The 27844-nt window shown below is 57.9% G+C and overlaps 1 protein-coding gene across 1 annotated transcript; it reads left to right on the top strand.

Annotated features, from left to right (window-relative positions):
• Positions 1–7129: 7129 nt before the first annotated feature.
• LOC141155336 (uncharacterized) lies at positions 7130–27288 on the top strand. Its single transcript, XM_073642217.1, has 3 exons — positions 7130–7164; positions 23161–26251; positions 27283–27288. Exons 1-3 carry the CDS (start codon positions 7130–7132, stop codon positions 27286–27288), a joined length of 3132 nt encoding a protein of 1043 aa, XP_073498318.1.
• Positions 27289–27844: the final 556 nt, after the last annotated feature.

Genomic DNA, 27844 nt, shown 5'->3' with positions numbered 1-27844 from the left:
AGGGCCACATGCACATGGAGAGAGGGTGGCCAGAGCCATGTGCTTGAGGGGGGCCAGGGCCACATGCACATGGAGAGAGGGTGGCCAGAGCCATGTGCTTGAGGGGGTCAGGGCCATGTGCATACAGAGGGGGTCAGGGCCACATGCACATGGAGAGAGGGTGGTCAGAGCCATGTGCTTGAGGGGGGCCAGGGCCACATGCACATGGAGAGAGGGTGGTCAGAGCCATGTGCTTGAGGGGGGCCAGGGCCACATGCACATGGAGAGAGGGTGGCCAGAGCCATGTGCTTGAGGGGGTCAGGGCCATGTGCATACAGAGGGGGTCAGGGCCACATGTACATGGAGAGAGGGTGGTCAGAGCCATGTGCTTGAGGGGGGCCAGGGCCACATGCACATGGAGAGAGGGTGGCCAGAGCCATGTGCTTGAGGGGGTCAGGGCCATGTGCATACAGAGGGGGTCAGGGCCACATGCACATGGAGAGAGGGTGGCCAGAGCCATGTGCTTGAGGGGGTCAGGGCCATGTGCATACAGAGGGGGTCAGGGCCACATGCACATGGAGAGAGGGTGGCCAGAGCCATGTGCTTGAGGGGGTCAGGGCCATGTGCATACAGAGGGGGTCAGGGCCACATGCACATGGAGAGAGGGTGGTCAGAGCCATGTGCATGCAGAGGGGGGCCAGGGCCACATGCACATGGAGAGAGGGTGGTCAGAGCCATGTGCTTGAGGGGGGCCAGGGCCACATGCACATGGAGAGAGGGTGGCCAGAGCCATGTGCTTGAGGGGGTCAGGGCCATGTGCAAACAGAGGGGGTCAGGGCCACATGCACATGGAGAGAGGGTGGTCAGAGCCATGTGCATGCAGAGGGGGGCCAGGGCCACATGCACATGGAGAGAGGGTGGTCAGAGCCATGTGCTTGAGGGGGGCCAGGGCCACATGCACATGGAGAGAGGGTGGCCAGAGCCATGTGCATGCAGAGGGGGGCCAGGGCCACATGCACATGGAGAGAGGGTGGTCAGAGCCATGTGCTTGAGGGGGGCCAGGGCCACATGCACATGGAGAGAGGGTGACCAGAGCCATGTGCTTGAGGGGGGCCAGGGCCACATGCACATGGAGAGAGGGTGGCCAGAGCCATGTGCATGCAGAGGGGGGCCAGGGCCACATGCACATGGAGAGAGGGTGGCCAGAGCCATGTGCATGCAGAGGGGGGCCAGGGCCACATGCACATGGAGAGAGGGTGGCCAGAGCCATGTGCATGCAGAGGGGGGCCAGGGCCACATGCACATGGAGAGAGGGTGGTCAGAGCCATGTGCTTGAGGGGGGCTAGGGCCACATGCACATGGAGAGAGGGTGGTCAGAGCCATGTGCATGCAGAGGGGGGCCAGGGCCACATGCACATGGAGAGAGGGTGGCCAGAGCCATGTGCTTGAGGGGGGCCAGGGCCACATGCACATGGAGAGAGGGTGGTCAGAGCCATGTGCTTGAGGGGGGCCAGGGCCACATGCACATGGAGAGAGGGTGGTCAGAGCCATGTGCTTGAGGGGGGCCAGGGCCACATGCACATGGAGAGAGGGTGACCAGAGCCATGTGCATGCAGAGGGGGGCCAGGGCCACATGCACATGGAGAGAGGGTGGCCAGAGCCATGTGCATGCAGAGGGGGGCCAGGGCCACATGCACATGGAGAGAGGGTGGTCAGAGCCATGTGCTTGGGGGGGGCTAGGGCCACATGCACATGGAGAGAGGGTGGTCAGAGCCATGTGCTTGAGGGGGGCCAGGGCCACATGCACATGGAGAGAGGGTGACCAGAGCCATGTGCTTGAGGGAGGCCAGGGCCACATGCACATGGAGAGAGGGTGGCCAGAGCCATGTGCATGCAGAGGGGGGCCAGGGCCACATGCACATGGAGAGAGGGTGGCCAGAGCCATGTGCATGCAGAGGGGGGCCAGGGCCACATGCACATGGAGAGAGGGTGGTCAGAGCCATGTGCTTGAGGGGGGCTAGGGCCACATGCACATGGAGAGAGGGTGGTCAGAGCCATGTGCATGCAGAGGGGGGCCAGGGCCACATGCACATGGAGAGAGGGTGGTCAGAGCCATGTGCTTGAGGGGGGCCAGGGCCACATGCACATGGAGAGAGGGTGACCAGAGCCATGTGCTTGAGGGGGGCCAGGGCCACATGCACATGGAGAGAGGGTGACCAGAGCCATGTGCTTGAGGGGGGCCAGGGCCACATGCACATGGAGAGAGGGTGACCAGAGCCATGTGCTTGAGGGGGGCCAGGGCCACATGCACATGGAGAGAGGGTGGCCAGAGCCATGTGCATGCAGAGGGGGGCCAGGGCCACATGCACATGGAGAGAGGGTGGCCAGAGCCATGTGCATGCAGAGGGGGGCCAGGGCCACATGCACATGGAGAGAGGGTGGTCAGAGCCATGTGCTTGAGGGGGGCCAGGGCCACATGCACATGGAGAGAGGGTGGTCAGAGCCATGTGCTTGAGGGGGGCCAGGGCCACATGCACATGGAGAGAGGGTGGCCAGAGCCATGTGCATGCAGAGGGGGGCCAGGGCCACATGCACATGGAGAGAGGGTGGTCAGAGCCATGTGCTTGAGGGGGGCTAGGGCCACATGCACATGGAGAGAGGGTGGTCAGAGCCATGTGCTTGAGGGGGGCCAGGGCCACATGCACATGGAGAGAGGGTGGCCAGAGCCATGTGCATGCAGAGGGGGGCCAGGGCCACATGCACATGGAGAGAGGGTGGCCAGAGCCATGTGCATGCAGAGGGGGGCCAGGGCCACATGCACATGGAGAGAGGGTGGTCAGAGCCATGTGCTTGAGGGAGGCCAGGGCCACATGCACATGGAGAGAGGGTGGTCAGAGCCATGTGCTTGAGGGGGGCAGGGTAATCTGCACAAGGACTGAGAGTCAGAACACGAGCACAGAAACATACACGTTATTCCGACGAGCCAAATAAATGTATTGCAATTAGCAGAATTAAATCAGATCCGCTGCCGGCAAGAGAAGGCTGTGGCCCATCCAGCTATTATTCTCTGCTCACAGGCCGCACAGTCTGTAATAAAGCTGCCATGTAATGTGCTCACCAGCATCAACCCCGCACAGGACTGACCAGATCACAGTAGCCGTGTCCCCCCGTGAGGCACACCAGCAATCCACAGACAGCTTTCTGCAGACGAGTTTCTCCATTCAGCTAACAACATGTGAAGGAGCCAGTAAGACGTCTGGTGTAATACGCGGTGTCCACTCACCTCCTTTAAGCAGCCCATGAAGTTGTTACTGACAGGGGACCCTGGTAGGTCTGCGGTGCTGGGGCTGCCCCCGACATAGAAGAAGTCATCGGACCCCAACATGGTGTAGTCCTCCTGAGTGTATCCGGTGGTAGTTAGAATCCCATCCACGGATATTGTCACCTTAAGGGAAGAAAGCAACACAACATGACTCTGAGCGATGCCCTCCGCAGAGCCGGAGCGAGATAACACCCTGGTCTTGGTGAAGAATAAGGTAAAAACGTTTCTTTCATTGTCACGTCTTCTGGATTTGGATGACCAAAGCCATCATCCTCCCCAGCTGCCGACAGTGGGCGAAGAGGTTAGAACCCGACACAAGACCGAGACCCCTACGAACCATCCATCAACCGAGCATTTCATGTTCACCTGGAGAACGTGGCCACCTGAAGAGGAACATGCTGCCCGAATGCCCTGCAGACACAAATACTTACCGCACCTCACAACGCCCCCAGGAACCCCCTTCATCATGGGAGACAGCATGTGACCCCTCGGGGACCACTCCGGAATATGAAATGCCATGTCCCAGGAAAACGGCCGGCTGAACACATGACGTTAGTAGGCTTTTATAAGGACCCAGATACAGCAGAATACAGCGAGATAAGGCAGATGAGGTGCCGATCCATGCGGCACTGTGCCACGGGCCAGCACATGGCTGCACAGGGGATGGCGGGGGCAGATGTGGACACCTTGCTGGATGTCCAATATCAGATCAGCGCATGTGTTCAGCAGCTCGGACTACCACTTCAGAGGCACCTGAGGTTTACAGGTTTAACCCTTCACTGACTAATCCCGTAGACATTCACAACAACCCTTAAATCGCACCTCAAACATCTACACAGCCCACCGCTGCACAAAGAGCCCCAAAGAATGAAAATGCCAACAAGCCAAAGAGACCACCAGTAATAAAGGTTGAGTGGGGACCGGAGCCCGGAGAGCAGGACGTTCTCAGGACTCCTTCACCCAATTCTCATTAGTCCCGAGAGGAAGGAAGAGCTGCTCATCCACGCATGCCTAAAGGTCCGCTCCCCCCCACCCTCCGCACTACAAGTCCTCAACCAGCCGCACAAGTGATGACACATGAGGATGGAGAGGCAACACGTTAGTCTGTTAGAAAGGGAGAGATGGAGATGGGAAGGCTGGAGTGCTGATCGGCGGTGGACTCAGAGATCCCACGTCAAATAGCAAAGAGATCCCTACAAGACGTCCCAAGTCCAGAGGACGAGTCACTCCTGTACATCTCCGCCACTGTCCAAGGAGCTAGGACGCCTCCGGACTTAGTAAGTGACCACCTGAGACTACGCACAGAGGAGGCCTCGTACACAAGGCTGGGCCACACATCGGAGCCATGCGGATGGGTAACTGACCCCACAGTATAATAGGAGCCTACGATGTGCACAACAATGCTAATCGCTCACACGCTTCATGGCTGATCACCTCCTCGATGCCAATATAAAAAGCATTGTGTATTGTCCGCACATTGCCCGGCGTAATGGAGACTGTATGATAGAGAGGGGGCCACAAATAACCTTCCCAACAAGTAGAGGTGGGTGACGGAGTGTGTGAGTGATCGGTGCCCACTACAGGCACTATCTGAGTAAGGACCCAACACTGACCTGACATATACGGCCCTTCATTCATCTCCAATATCCGGCCACAAGTACCACTCACCGTCACCAGAAGGAACGGCACAAGGTGGAGTCGCAGCAATGCTGAGACCTCTGATTGATGGCGAGTTCTCAGTAATTAATGTTCACTTACACAATGGTGTCCCTGGGTAAGGGCAGAGAAAGGTGGTGTCTCAAGTAATCATTGGGTAAAAAAGGATTAAAAAAGTACACGGATCTCCGCCTGCGGCAGCACGCCAGCCTTCCCTGCCAACATGGAGACACACAGCATGCAGAGAAGTAATGGAGCTCGTCAGGTGGCATTATTAGGGGCCTCAGGCCCGGGACCACCGCCGATGCTCCAGGAGACAGTGTCCTCCCTTAGACCATCAGACACGGACCAGTCAAACAAATGACATGAGGTGTGAGGGGCTCCGGGGGGGAATCTGGGTGGAGGATGGTAAAATGAGAATGCCAGAGGGGGGCTCTAGATAACATATATCTGTCACGTATCCACAGATACGTACAGCACAGACAGAATATTTATTGCTTCCAAGGCGGACGGACGGACGTGGGAGGTGAAATCAAAGGAGACATTGAAGAGGTGAAGAAAAAGAGAAAGGAAAAACCACACCGCAAATCCAGAGAATTATTAGACAATAAGAATGATATCTACCAGACAATGTAGTTTGTTTACCATAGCGTGTCCAATGCCTGAGTGCTTTGCGGAAAAGTGGGGGGAAAAAAAAAAGCAAATTGAATAACTGTGAACAGAAGGGTCGTCAGATCCAACAACGCAAAATAAGGAGAAAATAAAAGAGAAGAGATAAAACAAAGGTGACCAGTTAGGGTGTTAGTACACTGTGGAGAGGAGCTGGTTAGTAGCAATGACACATTACATGAATGGTTAGGGGTTAATCCTGCGCTGTAGCCGCCATTCTGCGCGCCGCCCCCTCCACACACACTCACGCGCCCGTCATGGCTTCCCCGCTACTCATACTTACGCTCCAGAATGAGTCACCGCAACACAGAAACTCAGTCATCGTCTCAGCAGCGCCCCCCAATGTGTCCTGATGGACCTGCGCGTCTGTAGTAGCCCCAATGGCTACGAGAGGTAAGTAGCCCCTGAAGAGGGCGAGTGTGCGGGTCAGTGACTGGACGCACTCTCCCCAGCGGGGTCTATTTTCTACCCCTCTCACGTGATGGCGGCGGTCAGGACCCCCGAGTGATCCTCCCTGATCTCTGTCAGGCCCTCTCTGCAGCTGCGGACAGATCTCTATTCCTAGGTGAGTAGATCTCTGCAGATTACCTGCACTCCGCCTCGTGGGCATGTTTCTATCTAGTGGTCCTTATACACAGCAGTACGTCTGGCTCCTCACACTACAGACCATAGCTGACAGCAGGGTCCTGGCTCACAAGCCTCATGTTCCCGGTGTCCTCTGTGCACGGGGCTAGCACACAGCCCTGATCATCGCCCTCCTGGTACCCCATGTACAGAGTAATAGTACCTGCTGGCCCTGTAACCTGGCCCGCCGGTGTTACCACGACCTCCTTACCTGGCGCAGGTTCCGAGTCACCTTCACGTCATGCCACTCATTATCGTTGAACTTATCGTTGGCCGGTTCCACGATGGCCTCAAAGGCACCAGAGCCCAGATTGATGACCAGCGAGACGGCGCCGCCCTTCAGCGCCAGGTTGACGTAGTCTGCAGACTTGCCGGTGTGGAGGATGAGCCCATTTCTCTGTCGGGTTTTGAAGGACAAGGTAATTTCATCGCTGCTGCTTTGGATTGGATTCTGGGACAGGTCGTAACACAAATACTCAGAGCCGCGGAAGGTGGCCACGTTCTCCTCTCTTGCTGCAGGGTAAGTAGAAAAAAGGTGTTAGACCAGAAGAATGGCGGGCTAGATACCTGCTGGTGGTACAGGACAACACGGCAATGACGTCTCCATTACAGTCACTAACATTTATGAAGGAGACAGTCATAGAAAAGAACGAGCTGGATCTGCGCTGGCGGGAGATGCTCGGGCCTGGAGACACAGTACATGGATGACCCAAAAGTGCAGAACCCCCAGAAAGGACAGGGAAGAAGTAACACAATCATCACTCCATACAAACAGCCAAATATGGCTGCCGCTCATTTCTCCATCCTGGGGGGCAGCAGAAGGGCCACAAACACAAGAACAATCTGTGCAAGAGGAAAGGGAGGCTAAAATGAGCAAATATGCCGAGTTTACATGCTAAGAACAGAAGACTGAGGTACCAATCAGTATGGCCGACCCATCCTCAGAGAACCCGCTGCCAGGGTCCACAACATTCCTCAAGGGTCTCCACCTACATAAGATACAGTCAGGAGGACTAGGCGCCTGCAACAGAATAATGACCGCACCGCCGTCTTGTGGAGACAAGTCCAAGTACTACATTATCTATATAACACGCGAGAAAGGAGTGGGTGATACCTCCAGTCTCTGTGTGGAGAGTCAGAAGACCCCCCACCAGCCGCTCCAAATCTAGAAGACATGGGGGTCCCCAAACACGTGGAACGTCAGCCGAGCACTCATGAGAGAAAGCCACTGCCATGCAGTCCTGTGCTGTCTACACCTCGGAGACCCCCTCCTCTAGACCCCTATGTCGTCCCAAACAGACCCCCGTTCCACACACTAAAGAACCCTCGCCCTACCCCCCTTGCCCCAAACCCCTCTGCTTGCCCCCTCCATGCCTCTCTGGCCCCCTCCATGCCCCTCTGGAGCAGGTTATCTCACCTGATCATCGTCTGTAGGGGGAGGGTTGGGAGACCCCCCATACAGAAATGGTCAACTGATTCAACCCAAACTGGCAGATTCAGACACCTTTAATAAGCACAGGGACTGTAAAATAACCAACCGGAAGACGCAAATCATGGTCCCGAGTCCAGTGCACACAGCAGGTAGATGGAAAAATGGTTAGAGAATATGTGTATAAAGCCCCACACGTGATGTAGAGCCTCATTCACCACGAGGAAAATGCTACCAGCTAGTAATGATCACCCTGAATAAGCGGCTTTCCTCGGCTCCGTACAACCATGGTTCCCAAAGACGAGATGACATAAGTCATGACGGACATGGGGGTGGAGGGACGGACATGGGGGTGGAGGGACAACCGGCACCATCACCACCTCATACATCTCAAGGTCACAGAAATGCCATTTATTGTTTGGCGCTTGCCGTCCCTGCTCTCCCAGCATGCCCCTGTGCAGTGCTCTCCATCTCTTCCATGGGAAGGTCATTGTCCCTTGTGATACCATTCTCCGTGCATGTAACCTGCATGTAGCCAGGGCTCCCCAGCCCAGCTAAAGTGTGCGATTACAGCAGGCGGCCCATGGGAGAACTCAGGGGAAGTGGAACACTTTAGTCTATTGGCCTCGGCGCGTAGAAACATGAAGTCAACCAACCTGCAGGGAGCAAGGGAGGGAGAGGAGGGGGCTACACACGCTCACATCAGAAGCCCCTCAGGCACTCAAGACATAGCAACACAGGGAAAAACAAATGGAAACAGGGCATGGAGAAATGATTTCCCCTCCATAATACAGCGCTGCTGATGGATAGTGCACAGCTGGGAGACTCAGACCCTGCGCAGGAGCCGCAGCCACTGAATTAATGGCCTATGAATTACAGTCTCCTGGGAATCTGAAGCCGCTTCATAGACTCTAATGTCATGTTATATGCAATGATCACAGATCACCGCTCATCGCTGCCCAGAAGAACACGAGTACAACCACATGAGCAAAACTCTGCGCCCAACCTCTGACCCCGGCACCAGAGGAGGAAAGAGCCCCTGGAAGTGAAGCAGCATAGCCTGGACTGTGGACAGCCACACAGTATATCCTCCGCCCGTGTGCTGGACTGTATACACACCGCCCGTGTGCTGGACTGTATATACACCGCCCGTGTGCTGGACTGTATACGCTCTGTCCCTGTGTGCTGGACTGTGTATACACCGCCTGTGTGCTGGACTGTATACACTCTGCTCCTGTGTGCTGGACTGTATACGCTCTGTCCCTGTGTGCTGGACTGTGTACGCTCTGCTCCTGTGTGCTGGACTGTATACGCTCTGTCCCTGTGTGCTGGACTGTATACGCTCTGCCCCTGTGTGCTGGACTGTGTACGCTCTGCTCCTGTGTGCTGGACTGTATACGCTCTGTCCCTGTGTGCTGGACTGTATACGCTCTGTCCCTGTGTGCTGGACTGTATACGCTCTGTCCCTGTGTGCTGGACTGTATACGCTCTGTCCCTGTGTGCTGGACTGTATACGCTCTGTCCCTGTGTGCTGGACTGTATACGCTCTGTCCCTGTGTGCTGGACTGAATACGCTCTGTCCCTGTGTGCTGGACTGTATACGCTCTGCTCCTGTGTGCTGGACTGTGTACGCTCTGTCCCTGTGTGCTGGACTGTATACGCTCTGCTCCTGTGTGCTGGACTGTGTACGCTCTGCTCCTGTGTGCTGGACTGTATACGCTCTGCTCCTGTGTGCTGGACTGTGTACGCTCTGCTCCTGTGTGCTGGACTGTATACGCTCTGTCCCTGTGTGCTGGACTGTGTACGCTCTGCTCCTGTGTGCTGGACTGAATACGCTCTGCCCCTGTATGCTGGACTGTATACGCTCTGCCCCTGTGTGCTGGACTGTATACGCTCTGCTCCTGTGTGCTGGACTGTATACGCTCTGTCCCTGTGTGCTGGACTGTATACGCTCTGCCCCTGTGTGCTGGACTGTATACGCTCTGCCCCTGTGTGCTGGACTGTATACGCTCTGTCCGTGTGCTGGACTGTATACGCTCTGCCCGTGTGCTGGACTGTATACGCTCTGCCCGTGTGCTGGACTGGATACGCTCTGCTCCTGTGTGCTGGACTGTGTACACTCTGCTCCTGTGTGCTGGACTGTGTACGCTCTGCTCCTGTGTGCTGGACTGTGTACGCTCTGCCCCTGTGTGCTGGACTGTGTACGCTCTGCTCCTGTGTGCTGGACTGTGTACGCTCTGCTCCTGTGTGCTGGACTGTATACGCTCTGTCCCTGTGTGCTGGACTGTATACGCTCTGCTCCTGTGTGCTGGACTGTATACGCTCTGTCCCTGTGTGCTGGACTGTATACGCTCTGCTCCTGTGTGCTGGACTGTGTACGCTCTGCTCCTGTGTGCTGGACTGTGTACGCTCTGCCCCTGTGTGCTGGACTGTGTACGCTCTGCTCCTGTGTGCTGGACTGTGTACGCTCTGCTCCTGTGTGCTGGACTGTATACGCTCTGTCCCTGTGTGCTGGACTGTATATGCTCTGCTCCTGTGTGCTGGACTGTGTACGCTCTGCTCCTGTGTGCTGGACTGTATACGCTCTGTCCCTGTGTGCTGGACTGTATATGCTCTGCTCCTGTGTGCTGGACTGTGTACGCTCTGCTCCTGTGTGCTGGACTGTATACGCTCTGCTCCTGTGTGCTGGACTGTGTACGCTCTGCTCCTGTGTGCTGGACTGTGTACGCTCTGCCCCTGTGTGCTGGACTGTGTACGCTCTGCTCCTGTGTGCTGGACTGTATACGCTCTGTCCCTGTGTGCTGGACTGTATACGCTCTGTCCCTGTGTGCTGGACTGTATATGCTCTGCTCCTGTGTGCTGGACTGTGTACGCTCTGCTCCTGTGTGCTGGACTGTGTACGCTCTGCCCCTGTGTGCTGGACTGTGTACGCTCTGTCCCTGTGTGCTGGACTGTATACGCTCTGTCCCTGTGTGCTGGACTGTATACGCTCTGTCCCTGTGTGCTGGACTGTATATGCTCTGCTCCTGTGTGCTGGACTGTGTACGCTCTGCTCCTGTGTGCTGGACTGTGTACGCTCTGTCCCTGTGTGCTGGACTGTACACGCTCTGTCCCTGTGTGCTGGACTGTATAAGCTCTGTCCCTGTGTACTGGACTGTATAAGCTCTGTCCCTGTGTGCTGGACTGTGTACGCTCTGTCCCTGTGTGCTGGACTGTATACGCTCTGTCCCTGTGTGCTGGACTGTATACGCTCTGCCCCTGTGTGCTGGACTGTGTACGCTCTGCCCCTGTGTGCTGGACTGTGTACGCTCTGTCCCTGTGTGCTGGACTGTGTACGCTCTGTCCCTGTGTGCTGGACTGTATACGCTCTGCCCCTGTGTGCTGGACTGTATACGCTCTGTCCCTGTGTGCTGGACTGTGTACGCTCTGCCCCTGTGTGCTGGACTGTGTACGCTCTGTCCCTGTGTGCTGGACTGTATACGCTCTGCCCCTGTGTGCTGGACTGTGTACGCTCAGCCCCTGTGTGCTGGACTGTATACGCTCTGCTCCTGTGTACTGGACTGTATACGCTCTGTCCCTGTGTGCTGGACTGTGTACGCTCTGTCCCTGTGTGCTGGACTGTATACGCTCTGTCCCTGTGTGCTGGACTGTATACGCTCTGTCCCTGTGTGCTGGACTGTATACGCTCTGCCCCTGTGTGCTGGACTGTGTACGCTCTGCTCCTGTGTGCTGGACTGTGTACGCTCTGTCCCTGTGTGCTGGACTGTATAAGCTCTGTCCCTGTGTGCTGGACTGTATACGCTCTGTCCCTGTGTGCTGGACTGTATACGCTCTGCCCCTGTGTGCTGGACTGTATACGCTCTGTCCCTGTGTGCTGGACTGTATACGCTCTGCCCCTGTGTGCTGGACTGTATACACTCTGCCCCTGTGTGCTGGACTGTATAAGCTCTGTCCCTGTGTGCTGGACTGTATAAGCTCTGTCCCTGTGTGCTGGACTGTATACACTCTGCCCCTGTGTGCTGGACTGTATACGCTCTGTCCCTGTGTGCTGGACTGTATAAGCTCTGTCCCTGTGTGCTGGACTGTATAAGCTCTGTCCCTGTGTGCTGGACTGTATACACTCTGCCCCTGTGTGCTGGACTGTATACGCTCTGTCCCTGTGTGCTGGACTGTATAAGCTCTGTCCCTGTGTGCTGGACTGTATAAGCTCTGTCCCTGTGTGCTGGACTGTGTACGCTCTGCTCCTGTGTGCTGGACTGTGTACGCTCTGTCCCTGTGTGCTGGACTGTATAAGCTCTGTCCCTGTGTGCTGGACTGTATAAGCTCTGTCCCTGTGTGCTGGACTGTATACACTCTGCCCCTGTGTGCTGGACTGTATACGCTCTGTCCCTGTGTGCTGGACTGTATACGCTCTGCCCCTGTGTGCTGGACTGTGTACGCTCTGCTCCTGTGTGCTGGACTGTGTACGCTCTGCTCCTGTGTGCTGGACTGTATACGCTCTGTCCCTGTGTACTGGACTGTATACGCTCTGTCCCTGTGTGCTGGACTGTATACGCTCTGTCCCTGTGTGCTGGACTGTGTACGCTCTGTCCCTGTGTGCTGGACTGTGTACGCTCTGTCCCTGTGTGCTGGACTGTGTACGCTCTGTCCCTGTGTGCTGGACTGTATACGCTCTGTCCCTGTGTGCTGGACTGTGTACGCTCTGTCCCTGTGTGCTGGACTGTATACGCTCTGTCCCTGTGTGCTGGACTGTATACGCTCTGCCCCTGTGTGCTGGACTGTATACGCTCTGCCCCTGTGTGCTGGACTGTGTACGCTCTGCTCCTGTGTGCTGGACTGTATACGCTCTGCCCCTGTGTGCTGGACTGTGTACGCTCTGCCCCTGTGTGCTGGACTGTATACGCTCTGCCCCTGTGTGCTGGACTGTGTACGCTCTGCCCCTGTGTGCTGGACTGTATACGCTCTGCCCCTGTGTGCTGGACTGTATACGCTCTGCCCCTGTGTGCTGGACTGTATACGCTCTGCCCCTGTGTACTGGACTGTATACGCTCTGCCCCTGTGTGCTGGACTGTATACGCTCTGCTCCTGTGTACTGGACTGAATACACTCTGCTCCTGTGTGCTGGACTGTATACGCTCTGCTCCTGTGTGCTGGACTGTGTACGCTCTGCCCCTGTGTGCTGGACTGTGTACGCTCTGCCCCTGTGTGCTGGACTGTATACGCTCTGCTCCTGTGTACTGGACTGTATACGCTCTGCCCCTGTGTACTGGACTGTATACGCTCTGCCCCTGTGTGCTGGACTGTATACGCTCTGCTCCTGTGTACTGGACTGAATACACTCTGCTCCTGTGTGCTGGACTGTATACGCTCTGCTCCTGTGTGCTGGACTGTGTACGCTCTGCCCCTGTGTGCTGGACTGTGTACGCTCTGCCCCTGTGTGCTGGACTGTATACGCTCTGCTCCTGTGTACTGGACTGTATACGCTCTGTCCCTGTGTGCTGGACTGTGTACGCTCTGCTCCTGTGTGCTGGACTGTGTACGCTCTGTCCCTGTGTGCTGGACTGTATACGCTTTGCTCCTGTGGACTGGACTGTGTACGCTCTGTCCCTGTGTGCTGGACTGTATACGCTCTGCTCCTGTGTGCTGGACTGTGTACGCTCTGCTCCTGTGTGCTGGACTGTGTACGCTCTGTCCCTGTGTGCTGGACTATATACGCTCTGCTCCTGTGTGCTGGACTGTATACGCTCTGCTCCTGTGTGCTGGACTGTGTACGCTCTGTCCTTGTGTGCTGGACTGTATAAGCTCTGCTCCTGTGTGCTGGACTGTGTACGCTCTGTCCCTGTGTGCTGGACTGTGTACGCTCTGCCCCTGTGTGCTGGACTGTGTACGCTCTGTCCCTGTGTGCTGGACTGTGTACGCTCTGTCCCTGTGTGCTGGACTGTGTACGCTCTGTCCTTGTGTGCTGGACTGTATAAGCTCTGCTCCTGTGTGCTGGACTGTGTGCGCTCTGTCCCTGTGTGCTGGACTGTGTACGCTCTGCTCCTGTGTGCTGGACTGTGTACGCTCTGTCCCTGTGTGCTGGACTGTATAAGCTCTGCTCCTGTGTGCTGGACTGTATACGCTCTGCTCCTGTGTGCTGGACTGTATACGCTCTGCTCCTGTGTGCTGGACTGTATACGCTCTGCCCCTGTGTGCTGGACTGTGTACGCTCTGCCCCTGTGTGCTGGACTGTGTACGCTCTGCTCCTGTGTGCTGGACTGTGTACGCTCTGCTCCTGTGTGCTGGACTGTGTACGCTCTGCCCCTGTGTGCTGGACTGTGTACGCTCTGTCCCTGTGTGCTGGACTGTGTACGCTCTGTCCCTGTGTGCTGGACTGTATACGCTCTGCTCCTGTGTACTGGACTGTGTACGCTCTGTCCCTGTGTGCTGGACTGTGTACGCTCTGTCCCTGTGTGCTGGACTGTATACGCTCTGCTCCTGTGTACTGGACTGTGTACGCTCTGTCCCTGTGTGCTGGACTGTGTACGCTCTGCTCCTGTGTGCTGGACTGTGTACGCTCTGCTCCTGTGTGCTGGACTGTATACGCTCTGCTCCTGTGTGCTGGACTGTGTACGCTCTGCTCCTGTGTGCTGGACTGTGTACGCTCTGCCCCTGTGTGCTGGACTGTATACGCTCTGTCCCTGTGTGCTGGACTGTATACGCTCTGTCCCTGTGTGCTGGACTGTGTACGCTCTGTCCCTGTGTGCTGGACTGTGTACGCTCTGCTCCTGTGTGCTGGACTGTGTACGCTCTGCCCCTGTGTGCTGGACTGTATACGCTCTGCTCCTGTGTGCTGGACTGTGTACGCTCTGCTCCTGTGTGCTGGACTGTGGACGCTCTGCCCCTGTGTGCTGGACTGTGTACGCTCTGCCCCTGTGTGCTGGACTGTATACGCTCTGTCCCTGTGTGCTGGACTGTGTACGCTCTGCTCCTGTGTGCTGGACTGTGTACGCTCTGCTCCTGTGTGCTGGACTGTGTACGCTCTGCTCCTGTGTGCTGGACTGTATACGCTCTGCTCCTGTGTGCTGGACTGTGTACGCTCTGCCCCTGTGTGCTGGACTGTATACGCTCTGCTCCTGTGTACTGGACTGTGTACGCTTTGTCCCTGTGTGCTGGACTGTATACGCTCTGCTCCTGTGTGCTGGACTGTATACGCTCTGCTCCTGTGTGCTGGACTGTGTACGCTCTGCTCCTGTGTGCTGGACTGTGTACGCTCTGCTCCTGTGTGCTGGACTGTATACGCTCTGCTCCTGTGTGCTGGACTGTGTACGCTCTGCTCCTGTGTGCTGGACTGTATACGCTCTGTCCCTGTGTGCTGGACTGTATACGCTCTGCTCCTGTGTGCTGGACTGTGTACGCTCTGCTCCTGTGTGCTGGACTGTGTACGCTCTGTCCCTGTGTGCTGGACTGTATATGCTCTGTCCCTGTGTGCTGGACTGTGTACGCTCTGCTCCTGTGTGCTGGACTGTGTACGCTCTGTCCCTGTGTGCTGGACTGTATACGCTCTGTCCCTGTGTGCTGGACTGTGTACGCTCTGCCCCTGTGTGCTGGACTGTGTACGCTCTGTCCCTGTGTGCTGGACTGTATATGCTCTGTCCCTGTGTGCTGGACTGTATATGCTCTGTCCCTGTGTGCTGGACTGTATACGCTCTGCTCCTGTGTACTGGACTGTGTACGCTCTGTCGCTGTGTGCTGGACTGTATACGCTCTGCTCCTGTGTACTGGACTGTATACGCTCTGTCCCTGTGTGCTGGACTGTATACGCTCTGCTCCTGTGTGCTGGACTGTATACGCTCTGCTCCTGTGTGCTGGACTGTGTACGCTCTGTCCCTGTGTGCTGGACTGTGTACGCTCTGCTCCTGTGTGCTGGACTGTATACGCTCTGCTCCTGTGTGCTGGACTGTGTACGCTCTGCTCCTGTGTGCTGGACTGTGTACGCTCTGTCCCTGTGTGCTGGACTGTGTACGCTCTGCTCCTGTGTGCTGGACTGTGTACGCTCTGCTCCTGTGTGCTGGACTGTGTACACTCTGCTCCTGTGTGCTGGACTGTATACGCTCTGCTCCTGTGTGCTGGACTGTGTACGCTCTGCTCCTGTGTGCTGGACTGTATACGCTCTGTCCCTGTGTGCTGGACTGTGTACGCTCTGCTCCTGTGTGCTGGACTGTGTACGCTCTGCTCCTGTGTGCTGGACTGTATACGCTCTGTCCCTGTGTGCTGGACTGTGTACGCTCTGTCCCTGTGTGCTGGACTGTGTACGCTCTGCCCCTGTGTGCTGGACTGTGTACGCTCTGCTCCTGTGTGCTGGACTGTATATGCTCTGCTCCTGTGTGCTGGACTGTATACGCTCTGTCCCTGTGTGCTGGACTGTGTACGCTCTGCTCCTGTGTGCTGGACTGTGTACGCTCTGTCCCTGTGTGCTGGACTGTATACGCTCTGTCCCCGTGTGCTGGACTGTATACGCTCTGTCCCTGTGTACTGGACTGAATACACTCTGCCCCTGTGTGCTGGACTGTATACGCTCTGTCCCTGTGTACTGGACTGTGTACGCTCTGCTCCTGTGTGCTGGACTGTGTACGCTCTGCTCCTGTGTGCTGGACTGTGTACGCTCTGTCCCTGTGTGCTGGACTGTATACGCTCTGTCCCCGTGTGCTGGACTGTATACGCTCTGTCCCTGTGTACTGGACTGAATACACTCTGCCCCTGTGTGCTGGACTGTATACACTCTGCTCCTGTGTGCTGGACTGTATACGCTCTGCTCCTGTGTGCTGGACTGTGTACGCTCTGTCCCTGTGTACTGGACTGAATACGCTCTGCCCCTGTGTGCTGGACTGTGTACGCTCTGCCCCTGTGTGCTGGACTGTATACGCTCTGTCCCTGTGTACTGGACTGAATACACTCTGCCCCTGTGTGCTGGACTGTGTACGCTCTGCCCCTGTGTGCTGGACTGTGTACGCTCTGCCCCTGTGTGCTGGACTGTATACGCTCTGTCCCTGTGTACTGGACTGAATACACTCTGCCCCTGTGTGCTGGACTGTATACGCTCTGTCCCTGTGTACTGGACTGAATACACTCTGTCCCTGTGTGCTGGACTGTGTACGCTCTGTCCCTGTGTACTGGACTGAATACACTCTGTCCCTGTGTGCTGGACTGTGTACGCTCTGTCCCTGTGTACTGGACTGAATACACTCTGCTCCTGTGTGCTGGACTGTATACGCTCTGCCCCTGTGTACTGGACTGAATACACTCTGCTCCTGTGTGCTGGACTGTATACGCTCTGCCCCTGTGTGCTGGACTGTATACGCTCTGCCCCTGTGTGCTGGACTGTATACGCTCTGCCCCTGTGTACTGGACTGTATACGCTCTGTCCCTGTGTGCTGGACTGTGTACGCTCTGCTCCTGTGTGCTGGACTGTATACGCTCTGCCCCTGTGTACTGGACTGTATACGCTCTGTCCCTGTGTGCTGGACTGTGTACGCTCTGCTCCTGTGTGCTGGACTGTATACGCTCTGCCCCTGTGTACTGGACTGTATACGCTCTGTCCCTGTGTACTGGACTGAATACACTCTGCTCCTGTGTGCTGGACTGTATACGCTCTGCTCCTGTGTGCTGGACTGTATACGCTCTGCCCCTGTGTGCTGGACTGTGTACGCTCTGTCCCTGTGTACTGGACTGAATACACTCTGCCCCTGTGTGCTGGACTGTGTACGCTCTGCCCCTGTGTGCTGGACTGTGTACGCTCTGCTCCTGTGTGCTGGACTGTGTACGCTCTGCTCCTGTGTGCTGGACTGTATACGCTCTGCTCCTGTGTGCTGGACTGTGTACGCTCTGCTCCTGTGTGCTGGACTGTATACGCTCTGTCCCTGTGTGCTGGACTGTATACGCTCTGCTCCTGTGTGCTGGACTGTGTACGCTCTGCTCCTGTGTGCTGGACTGTGTACGCTCTGTCCCTGTGTGCTGGACTGTATATGCTCTGTCCCTGTGTGCTGGACTGTGTACGCTCTGCTCCTGTGTGCTGGACTGTGTACGCTCTGTCCCTGTGTGCTGGACTGTATACGCTCTGTCCCTGTGTGCTGGACTGTGTACGCTCTGCCCCTGTGTGCTGGACTGTGTACGCTCTGTCCCTGTGTGCTGGACTGTATATGCTCTGTCCCTGTGTGCTGGACTGTATACGCTCTGCTCCTGTGTACTGGACTGTGTACGCTCTGTCCCTGTGTGCTGGACTGTATACGCTCTGCTCCTGTGTACTGGACTGTGTACGCTCTGTCCCTGTGTGCTGGACTGTATACGCTCTGCTCCTGTGTGCTGGACTGTATACGCTCTGCTCCTGTGTGCTGGACTGTGTACGCTCTGTCCCTGTGTGCTGGACTGTGTACGCTCTGCTCCTGTGTGCTGGACTGTATACGCTCTGCTCCTGTGTGCTGGACTGTGTACGCTCTGCTCCTGTGTGCTGGACTGTGTACGCTCTGTTCCTGTGTGCTGGACTGTGTACGCTCTGCTCCTGTGTGCTGGACTGTGTACGCTCTGCTCCTGTGTGCTGGACTGTGTACACTCTGCTCCTGTGTGCTGGACTGTATACGCTCTGCTCCTGTGTGCTGGACTGTGTACGCTCTGCTCCTGTGTGCTGGACTGTATACGCTCTGTCCCTGTGTGCTGGACTGTGTACGCTCTGCTCCTGTGTGCTGGACTGTGTACGCTCTGCTCCTGTGTGCTGGACTGTATACGCTCTGTCCCTGTGTGCTGGACTGTGTACGCTCTGTCCCTGTGTGCTGGACTGTGTACGCTCTGCCCCTGTGTGCTGGACTGTGTACGCTCTGCTCCTGTGTGCTGGACTGTATATGCTCTGCTCCTGTGTGCTGGACTGTATACGCTCTGTCCCTGTGTGCTGGACTGTGTACGCTCTGCTCCTGTGTGCTGGACTGTATATGCTCTGCTCCTGTGTGCTGGACTGTATACGCTCTGTCCCTGTGTGCTGGACTGTGTACGCTCTGCCCCTGTGTGCTGGACTGTATACGCTCTGTCCCTGTGTGCTGGACTGTATACGCTCTGTCCCCGTGTGCTGGACTGTATACGCTCTGCTCCTGTGTACTGGACTGTATACGCTCTGTCCCTGTGTACTGGACTGAATACACTCTGCTCCTGTGTGCTGGACTGTGTACGCTCTGCCCCTGTGTGCTGGACTGTGTACGCTCTGTCCCTGTGTACTGGACTGAATACGCTCTGCCCCTGTGTGCTGGACTGTGTACGCTCTGCCCCTGTGTGCTGGACTGTATACGCTCTGTCCCTGTGTACTGGACTGTGTACGCTCTGCTCCTGTGTGCTGGACTGTGTACGCTCTGCCCCTGTGTGCTGGACTGTGTACGCTCTGTCCCTGTGTACTGGACTGAATACGCTCTGCCCCTGTGTGCTGGACTGTGTACGCTCTGCCCCTGTGTGCTGGACTGTATACGCTCTGTCCCCGTGTGCTGGACTGTATACGCTCTGCTCCTGTGTACTGGACTGTATACGCTCTGTCCCTGTGTACTGGACTGAATACACTCTGCCCCTGTGTACTGGACTGAATACACTCTGTCCCTGTGTGCTGGACTGTGTACGCTCTGTCCCTGTGTACTGGACTGAATACACTCTGCTCCTGTGTGCTGGACTGTATACGCTCTGCCCCTGTGTGCTGGACTGTATACGCTCTGCCCCTGTGTGCTGGACTGTATACGCTCTGCCCCTGTGTACTGGACTGTATACGCTCTGTCCCTGTGTGCTGGACTGTGTACGCTCTGCTCCTGTGTGCTGGACTGTATACGCTCTGCCCCTGTGTACTGGACTGTATACGCTCTGTCCCTGTGTGCTGGACTGTGTACGCTCTGCTCCTGTGTGCTGGACTGTATACGCTCTGCCCCTGTGTACTGGACTGTATACGCTCTGTCCCTGTGTACTGGACTGAATACACTCTGCTCCTGTGTGCTGGACTGTATACGCTCTGCTCCTGTGTGCTGGACTGTATACGCTCTGCCCCTGTGTGCTGGACTGTATATACACCGCCCGTGTGCTGGACTGTATACGCTCTGCCCGTGTGCTGGACTGTGTACGCTCTGCCCCTGTGTGCTGGACTGTGTACGCTCTGCTCCTGTGTGCTGGAATGTGTACGCTCTGCTCCTGTGTGCTGGACTGTGTACGCTCTGCTCCTGTGTGCTGGACTGTGTACGCTCTGCTCCTGTGTCCTCTCTGCTCCTGTGTCCTCTCTGCTCCTGTGTCCTCTCTGCTCCTGTGTCCTTTCTGCTCCTGTGGCCTCTCTGCTCCTGTGGCCTCTCCGCTCCTGTGGCCTCTCCGCTCCTGTGGCCTCTCCGCTCCTGTGGCCTCTCCGCTCCTGTGGCCTCTCTGCTCCTGTTTCCTCTCTGCTCCTGTGTCCTCTTAGCAAGTAGCCCAGAAGACAGCAGGATGCTCAAGGGCAGCCTTGCCTTCTGATCCTCCCCTAAAGACGAGATTGCCTCCTGTTTTTCCGCCCAGATCCTCCTCACCCTCTTACTCATCTCCCAGAGAACATCCACCCTCTTAATCCTACATTGGAGCTTGCCCTGCCTTCTGATCCTCTCCCAAAAACCAGACCATCCTTTCTCCGGCTCCCTCAGAGACAATCCTGCCTTGTGCTCCTACTCCAGAACGTGTCTTGCTTTCTGTTCCTCCTCCAGGGACTGCTCCTCCTCCTGCTACTGTCCCAAAGACTACATCATCTTGCCTCCTGTTCCTCTCCTGGAGCCCATCCTGCCTCCTAATCTTTATCCTAAGCCTTTTTCTAGCCTCCAAAGCCAGTTTTGCTGCCTAACTCTTCTCTAGAGCTTGTCCTACATCCTGATCCTCCCCAAAGACCAGACCATCTTGCCTACTTCAGAACATAGCCTGCTTTTTGGTTCCACCTCCACTGTGTACGCTCTGCTCCTGTGTGCTGGACTGTGTACGCTCTGTCCCTGTGTGCTGGACTGTGTACGCTCTGCCCCTGTGTGCTGGACTGTGTACGCTCTGCCCCTGTGTGCTGGACTGTATACGCTCTGCTCCTGTGTACTGGACTGTGTACGCTCTGTCCCTGTGTGCTGGACTGTATACGCTCTGCTCCTGTGTGCTGGACTGTATACGCTCTGCTCCTGTGTGCTGGACTGTGTACGCTCTGTCCCTGTGTGCTGGACTGTGTACGCTCTGCTCCTGTGTGCTGGACTGTATACGCTCTGCTCCTGTGTGCTGGACTGTGTACGCTCTGCTCCTGTGTGCTGGACTGTGTACGCTCTGTTCCTGTGTGCTGGACTGTGTACGCTCTGCTCCTGTGTGCTGGACTGTGTACGCTCTGCTCCTGTGTGCTGGACTGTGTACACTCTGCTCCTGTGTGCTGGACTGTATACGCTCTGCTCCTGTGTGCTGGACTGTGTACGCTCTGCTCCTGTGTGCTGGACTGTATACGCTCTGTCCCTGTGTGCTGGACTGTGTACGCTCTGCTCCTGTGTGCTGGACTGTGTACGCTCTGCTCCTGTGTGCTGGACTGTATACGCTCTGTCCCTGTGTGCTGGACTGTGTACGCTCTGTCCCTGTGTGCTGGACTGTGTACGCTCTGCCCCTGTGTGCTGGACTGTGTACGCTCTGCTCCTGTGTGCTGGACTGTATATGCTCTGCTCCTGTGTGCTGGACTGTATACGCTCTGTCCCTGTGTGCTGGACTGTGTACGCTCTGCTCCTGTGTGCTGGACTGTATATGCTCTGCTCCTGTGTGCTGGACTGTATACGCTCTGTCCCTGTGTGCTGGACTGTGTACGCTCTGCCCCTGTGTGCTGGACTGTATACGCTCTGTCCCTGTGTGCTGGACTGTATACGCTCTGCTCCTGTGTGCTGGACTGTGTACGCTCTGCTCCTGTGTGCTGGACTGTGTACGCTCTGCTCCTGTGTCCTCTCTGCTCCTGTGTCCTCTCTGCTCCTGTGTCCTCTCTGCTCCTGTGTCCTTTCTGCTCCTGTGGCCTCTCTGCTCCTGTGGCCTCTCCGCTCCTGTGGCCTCTCCGCTCCTGTGGCCTCTCCGCTCCTGTGGCCTCTCCGCTCCTGTGGCCTCTCTGCTCCTGTTTCCTCTCTGCTCCTGTGTCCTCTTAGCAAGTAGCCCAGAAGACAGCAGGATGCTCAAGGGCAGCCTTGCCTTCTGATCCTCCCCTAAAGACGAGATTGCCTCCTGTTTTTCCGCCCAGATCCTCCTCACCCTCTTACTCATCTCCCAGAGAACATCCACCCTCTTAATCCTACATTGGAGCTTGCCCTGCCTTCTGATCCTCTCCCAAAAACCAGACCATCCTTTCTCCGGCTCCCTCAGAGACAATCCTGCCTTGTGCTCCTACTCCAGAACGTGTCTTGCTTTCTGTTCCTCCTCCAGGGACTGCTCCTCCTCCTGCTACTGTCCCAAAGACTACATCATCTTGCCTCCTGTTCCTCTCCTGGAGCCCATCCTGCCTCCTAATCTTTATCCTAAGCCTTTTTCTAGCCTCCAAAGCCAGTTTTGCTGCCTAACTCTTCTCTAGAGCTTGTCCTACATCCTGATCCTCCCCAAAGACCAGACCATCTTGCCTACTTCAGAACATAGCCTGCTTTTTGGTTCCACCTCCAGGGACAGTCCTACCTACGGCTCCTCTCCAAAAGGCCACACCATCTTGCCTCCTTCTCCAACTCCAGTGTCAGTCCCTCCAACGCCTGTCCTACATCCTGATTCTCTTCCTCAGCCTGTTCTTCTTCCTGCTGCCCATCCTGACTACTTCTTCTCAAGACCTTCTCCTACCATCCACTCCTGCAGTCAGTCATTGTCATAACCTCCTGCACCATGTCTATAAGACCATCCTGTTTCCCCTTCTACATAAACTGTCCAGCCTCCTTCAGTTGCAGCCCGTCCTGCCTCCAGAGCCAGTCCTGACCCCCACTATAAAGCCTGTTCTTCCTCCCGCTCCTCCTCCAGGGACAGACCTGCCTCCCGCTCCTCCTCCAGAGACAGACCTGCCTCCCGCTTCTCCTCCAGGGACAGACCTGCCTCCCGCTCCTCCTCCAGGGACAGACCTGCCTCCCGCTCCTCCTCCAGGGACAGACCTGCCTCCCGCTTCTCCTCAAGGGACAGACCTGCCTCCCGCTACTCCTCAAGGGACAGACCTGCCTCCCGCTCCTCCAGGGACAGACCTGCCTCCCGCTCCTCCTCCAGGGACAGACCTGCCTCCCGCTCCTCCTCCAGGGACAGACCTGCCTCCCGCTCCTCCTCCAGGGACAGACCTGCCTCCCGCTCCTCCTCCAGGGACAGACCTGCCTCCCGCTCCTCTTCTAGGGACAGACCTGCCTCCCGCTCCTCCTCCAGGGACAGATCTACCTGCCTCCCGCTACTCCTCCAGGGACAGACCTGCCTCCCGCTACTCCTCCAGGGACAGACCTGCCTCCCGCTCCTCTTCTAGGGACAGACCTGCCTCCCGCTACTCCTCCAGGGACAGACCTGCCTCCCGCTACTCCTCCAGGGACAGACCTGCCTCCCGCTCCTCCTCCAGGGACAGATCTGCCTCCCGCTCCTCCTCCAGAGACAGACCTGCCTCCCGCTCCTCCTCCAGGGACAGACCTGCCTCCCGCTTCTCCTCAAGGGACAGACCTGCCTCCCGCTACTCCTCAAGGGACAGACCTGCCTCCCGCTCCTCCAGGGACAGACCTGCCTCCCGCTCCTCCTCCAGGGACAGACCTGCCTCCCGCTCCTCCTCCAGGGACAGACCTGCCTCCCGCTCCTCCTCCAGGGACAGACCTGCCTCCCGCTCCTCCTCCAGGGACAGACCTGCCTCCCGCTCCTCCTCAAGGGAGAGACCTGCCTCCCGCTCCTCCTCCAGGGACAGACCTGCCTCCCGCTCCTCCTCCAGGGACAGACCTGCCTCCCGCTCCTCCTCCAGGGACAGACCTGCCTCCCGCTCCTCCTCCAGGGACAGACCTGCCTCCCGCTCCTCCTCCAGAGACAGACCGGCCTCCCGCTTCTCCTCCAGGGACAGACCTGCCTCCCGCTCCTCCTCAAGGGACAGACCTGCCTCCCGCTCCTCCTCCAGGGACAGACCTGCCTCCCGCTACTCCTCAAGGGACAGACCAGCCTCCCGCTCCTCCTCAAGGGACAGACCTGCCTCCCGCTCCTCCTCCAGGGACACACCAGCCTCCCTCTCCTCCTCCAGAGACAGACCTGCCTCCCGCTCCTCCTCAAGGGACAGACCTGCCTCCCGCTCCTCCTCCAGGGACAGACCTGCCTCCCGCTACTCCTCAAGGGACAGACCAGCCTCCCGCTCCTCCTCAAGGGACAGACCTGCCTCCCGCTCCTCCTCCAGGGATAGACCAGCCTCCCTCTCCTCCTCCAGAGACAGACCTGCCTCCCGCTACTCCTCCAGGGACAGACCTGCCTCCCGCTCCTCCTCCAGGGACAGACCTGCCTCCCGCTCCTCCTCCAGGGACAGACCTGCCTCCCGCTCCTCCTCCAGGGACAGACCTGCCTCCCGCTCCTCCTCCAGGGACAGACCTGCCTCCCGCTACTCCTCAAGGGACAGACCAGCCTCCCGCTCCTCCAGGGACAGACCTGCCTCCCGCTCCTCCTCCAGGGACAGACCTGCCTCCCGCTCCTCCTCCAGGGACAGACCTGCCTCCCGCTCCTCCTCCAGGGACAGACCTGCCTCCCGCTCCTCCTCCAGGGACAGACCTGCCTCCCGCTCCTCCTCCAGGGACAGACCTGCCTCCCGCTCCTCCTCCAGGGACAGACCTGCCTCCCGCTCCTCCTCCAGGGACAGACCTGCCTCCCGCTCCTCCTCAAGGGACAGACCTGCCTCCCGCTCCTCCTCCAGGGACAGACCTGCCTCCCGCTCCTCCTCCAGGGACAGACCTGCCTCCCGCTCCTCCTCCAGGGACAGACCTGCCTCCCGCTCCTCCTCCAGAGACAGACCGGCCTCCCGCTTCTCCTCCAGGGACAGACCTGCCTCCCGCTCCTCCTCAAGGGACAGACCTGCCTCCCGCTCCTCCTCCAGGGACAGACCTGCCTCCCGCTCCTCCTCCAGGGACAGACCTGCCTCCCGCTCCTCCTCCAGGGACAGACCTGCCTCCCGCTCCTCCTCCAGGGACAGACCTGCCTCCCGCTCCTCCTCCAGAGACAGACCGGCCTCCCGCTTCTCCTCCAGGGACAGACCTGCCTCCCGCTCCTCCTCAAGGGACAGACCTGCCTCCCGCTCCTCCTCCAGGGACAGACCTGCCTCCCGCTACTCCTCAAGGGACAGACCAGCCTCCCGCTCCTCCTCAAGGGACAGACCTGCCTCCCGCTCCTCCTCCAGGGACACACCAGCCTCCCTCTCCTCCTCCAGAGACAGACCTGCCTCCCGCTCCTCCTCAAGGGACAGACCTGCCTCCCGCTCCTCCTCCAGGGACAGACCTGCCTCCCGCTACTCCTCAAGGGACAGACCAGCCTCCCGCTCCTCCTCAAGGGACAGACCTGCCTCCCGCTCCTCCTCCAGGGATAGACCAGCCTCCCTCTCCTCCTCCAGAGACAGACCTGCCTCCCGCTACTCCTCCAGGGACAGACCTGCCTCCCGCTCCTCCTCCAGGGACAGACCTGCCTCCCGCTCCTCCTCCAGGGACAGACCTGCCTCCCGCTCCTCCTCCAGGGACAGACCTGCCTCCCGCTCCTCCTCCAGGGACAGACCTGCCTCCCGCTACTCCTCAAGGGACAGACCAGCCTCCCGCTCCTCCAGGGACAGACCTGCCTCCCGCTCCTCCTCCAGGGACAGACCTGCCTCCCGCTCCTCCTCCAGGGACAGACCTGCCTCCCGCTCCTCCTCCAGGGACAGACCTGCCTCCCGCTCCTCCTCCAGGGACAGACCTGCCTCCCGCTCCTCCTCCAGGGACAGACCTGCCTCCCGCTCCTCCTCCAGGGACAGACCTGCCTCCCGCTCCTCCTCCAGGGACAGACCTGCCTCCCGCTCCTCCTCAAGGGACAGACCTGCCTCCCGCTCCTCCTCCAGGGACAGACCTGCCTCCCGCTCCTCCTCCAGGGACAGACCTGCCTCCCGCTCCTCCTCCAGGGACAGACCTGCCTCCCGCTCCTCCTCCAGAGACAGACCGGCCTCCCGCTTCTCCTCCAGGGACAGACCTGCCTCCCGCTCCTCCTCAAGGGACAGACCTGCCTCCCGCTCCTCCTCCAGGGACAGACCTGCCTCCCGCTACTCCTCAAGGGACAGACCAGCCTTCCGCTCCTCCTCCAGGGACAGACCTGCCTCCCGCTCCTCCTCCAGGGACAGACCTGCCTCCCGCTCCTCCTCCAGGGACAGACCTGCCTCCCGCTCCTCCTCCAGGGACAGACCTGCCTCCCGCTCCTCCTCCAGGGACAGACCTGCCTCCCGCTACTCCTCAAGGGACAGACCAGCCTCCCGCTCCTCCTCAAGGGACAGACCAGCCTCCCGCTCCTCCTCCAGGGACAGACCTGCCTCCCGCTCCTCCTCCAGGGACAGACCTGCCTCCCGCTCCTCCTCCAGGGACAGACCTGCCTCCCGCTACTCCTCCAGGGACAGACCTGCCTCTCGCTCCTCCTCCAGGGACAGACCTGCCTCCCGCTCCTCCTCCAGGGACAGACCTGCCTCCCGCTACTCCTCCAGGGACAGACCTGCCTCTTGCTCCTCCTCCAGGGACAGACCTGCCTCCCGCTCCTCCTCCAGGGACAGACCTGCCTCCCGCTCATCCTCCAGGGACAGACCTGCCTCCCGCTCCTCCTCCAGGGACAGACCTGCCTCCCGCTCCTCCTCCAGGGACAGACCTGCCTCTCGCTCCTCCTCCAGGGACAGACCTGCCTCTCGCTCCTCCTCCAGGGACAGACCTGCCTCCCGCTCCTCCTCCAGGGACAGACCTGCCTCTCGCTCCTCCTCCAGGGACAGACCTGCCTCTCGCTCCTCCTCCAGGGACAGACCTGCCTCCCGCTCCTCCTCCAGGGACAGACCTGCCTCTCGCTCCTCCTCCAGGGACAGACCTGCCTCCCGCTCCTCCTCCAGGGACAGACCTGCCTCCCGCTCCTCCTCCAGGGACAGATCTGCCTCTCGCTCCTCCTCCAGGGACAGACCTGCCTCCCGCTCCTCCTCCAGGGACAGACCTGCCTCCCGCTCCTCCTCCAGGGACAGACCTGCCTCCCGCTCCTCCTCTAGAGTTCGTCCTGTTTCCTGAACCAGAGCCTGCCCTGCTTCTAGCTCCTTCTCCAGATCCGGTCCATCCTGCCTCCAGAGCCTGTCCTGACCCCCCCCCCCACACACACACACACACACCTTAAAGGCTGTTCTGTCTTTAACACCTCCCCCAGGCACTGACCTGCCTCCCACTCCTCCAGAACCCGTCCTGGCACCCGCTCCAGAGCCAGACCTGTCTCCAACTCGTCCTCCGGGGATCTTCTGTCCCTCCCCCGCTGACAATGGTCGGCCTTTTAAACCGCCTTGGTGATGATTATCCCTACTGACTCTCCTATAGGCATGGCCCTATATAGTCTCTAACCTCAAAATTCCCAAAAACTCCCATTCATCTTCTCCCTTCAGAAATAAATGTTATAATATAAAGGTCAAGATTTAATTTAGTTTTTACACATGCAGCGCATTTTGCCCTTAAAAGACACTATGATCTGCAGCAGCTGGACGAGACAGGTTCTCAGATGATGGCGAGAGCAGGAGGCAATCTGTAAGACGCTTTACTACACAATAAAGACTTGTTGCTCTGTTAAATGTGGCTAATCGAACAAGGCTGTGCTTACATTAAGCTCTGCAGCAAATGCACTTGAGAATTGAGGGCAGGAAAATCAGGCCGAGGTAGAGAGAAAGAAGCGACCGAGATAGGGCCACCCGCTGCAATAAAGAGACGCTCAGAGACGAGATGAAATACAAGAGAAAAACGGAGGTCACGCAAAATCAAAACTATTTCCAACCTGTCCACACATACACTCTTCTAGCTAATATTTCTTAGGCCTGGACTATCTCTATACAAGCAGATTCCACCTCTCTACAAAGACCCAGGATATGAAGAGATAGCGTCTAGGATCCAGTGAGATCATCTCTATGAAGATCCAGGCCATGGAGAGACGGAGTCTAGGATCCAGTGAGATCA

Source organism: Phyllobates terribilis, unplaced genomic scaffold (genome assembly GCF_046119375.1).
Source record: "Phyllobates terribilis strain yellow unplaced genomic scaffold, ASM4611937v1 Scaffold_7__3_contigs__length_470593459, whole genome shotgun sequence".
Classification (NCBI taxonomy): Eukaryota; Metazoa; Chordata; class Amphibia; order Anura; family Dendrobatidae; genus Phyllobates; species Phyllobates terribilis.
This window is presented reverse-complemented; position numbering and strand designations above follow the sequence as displayed.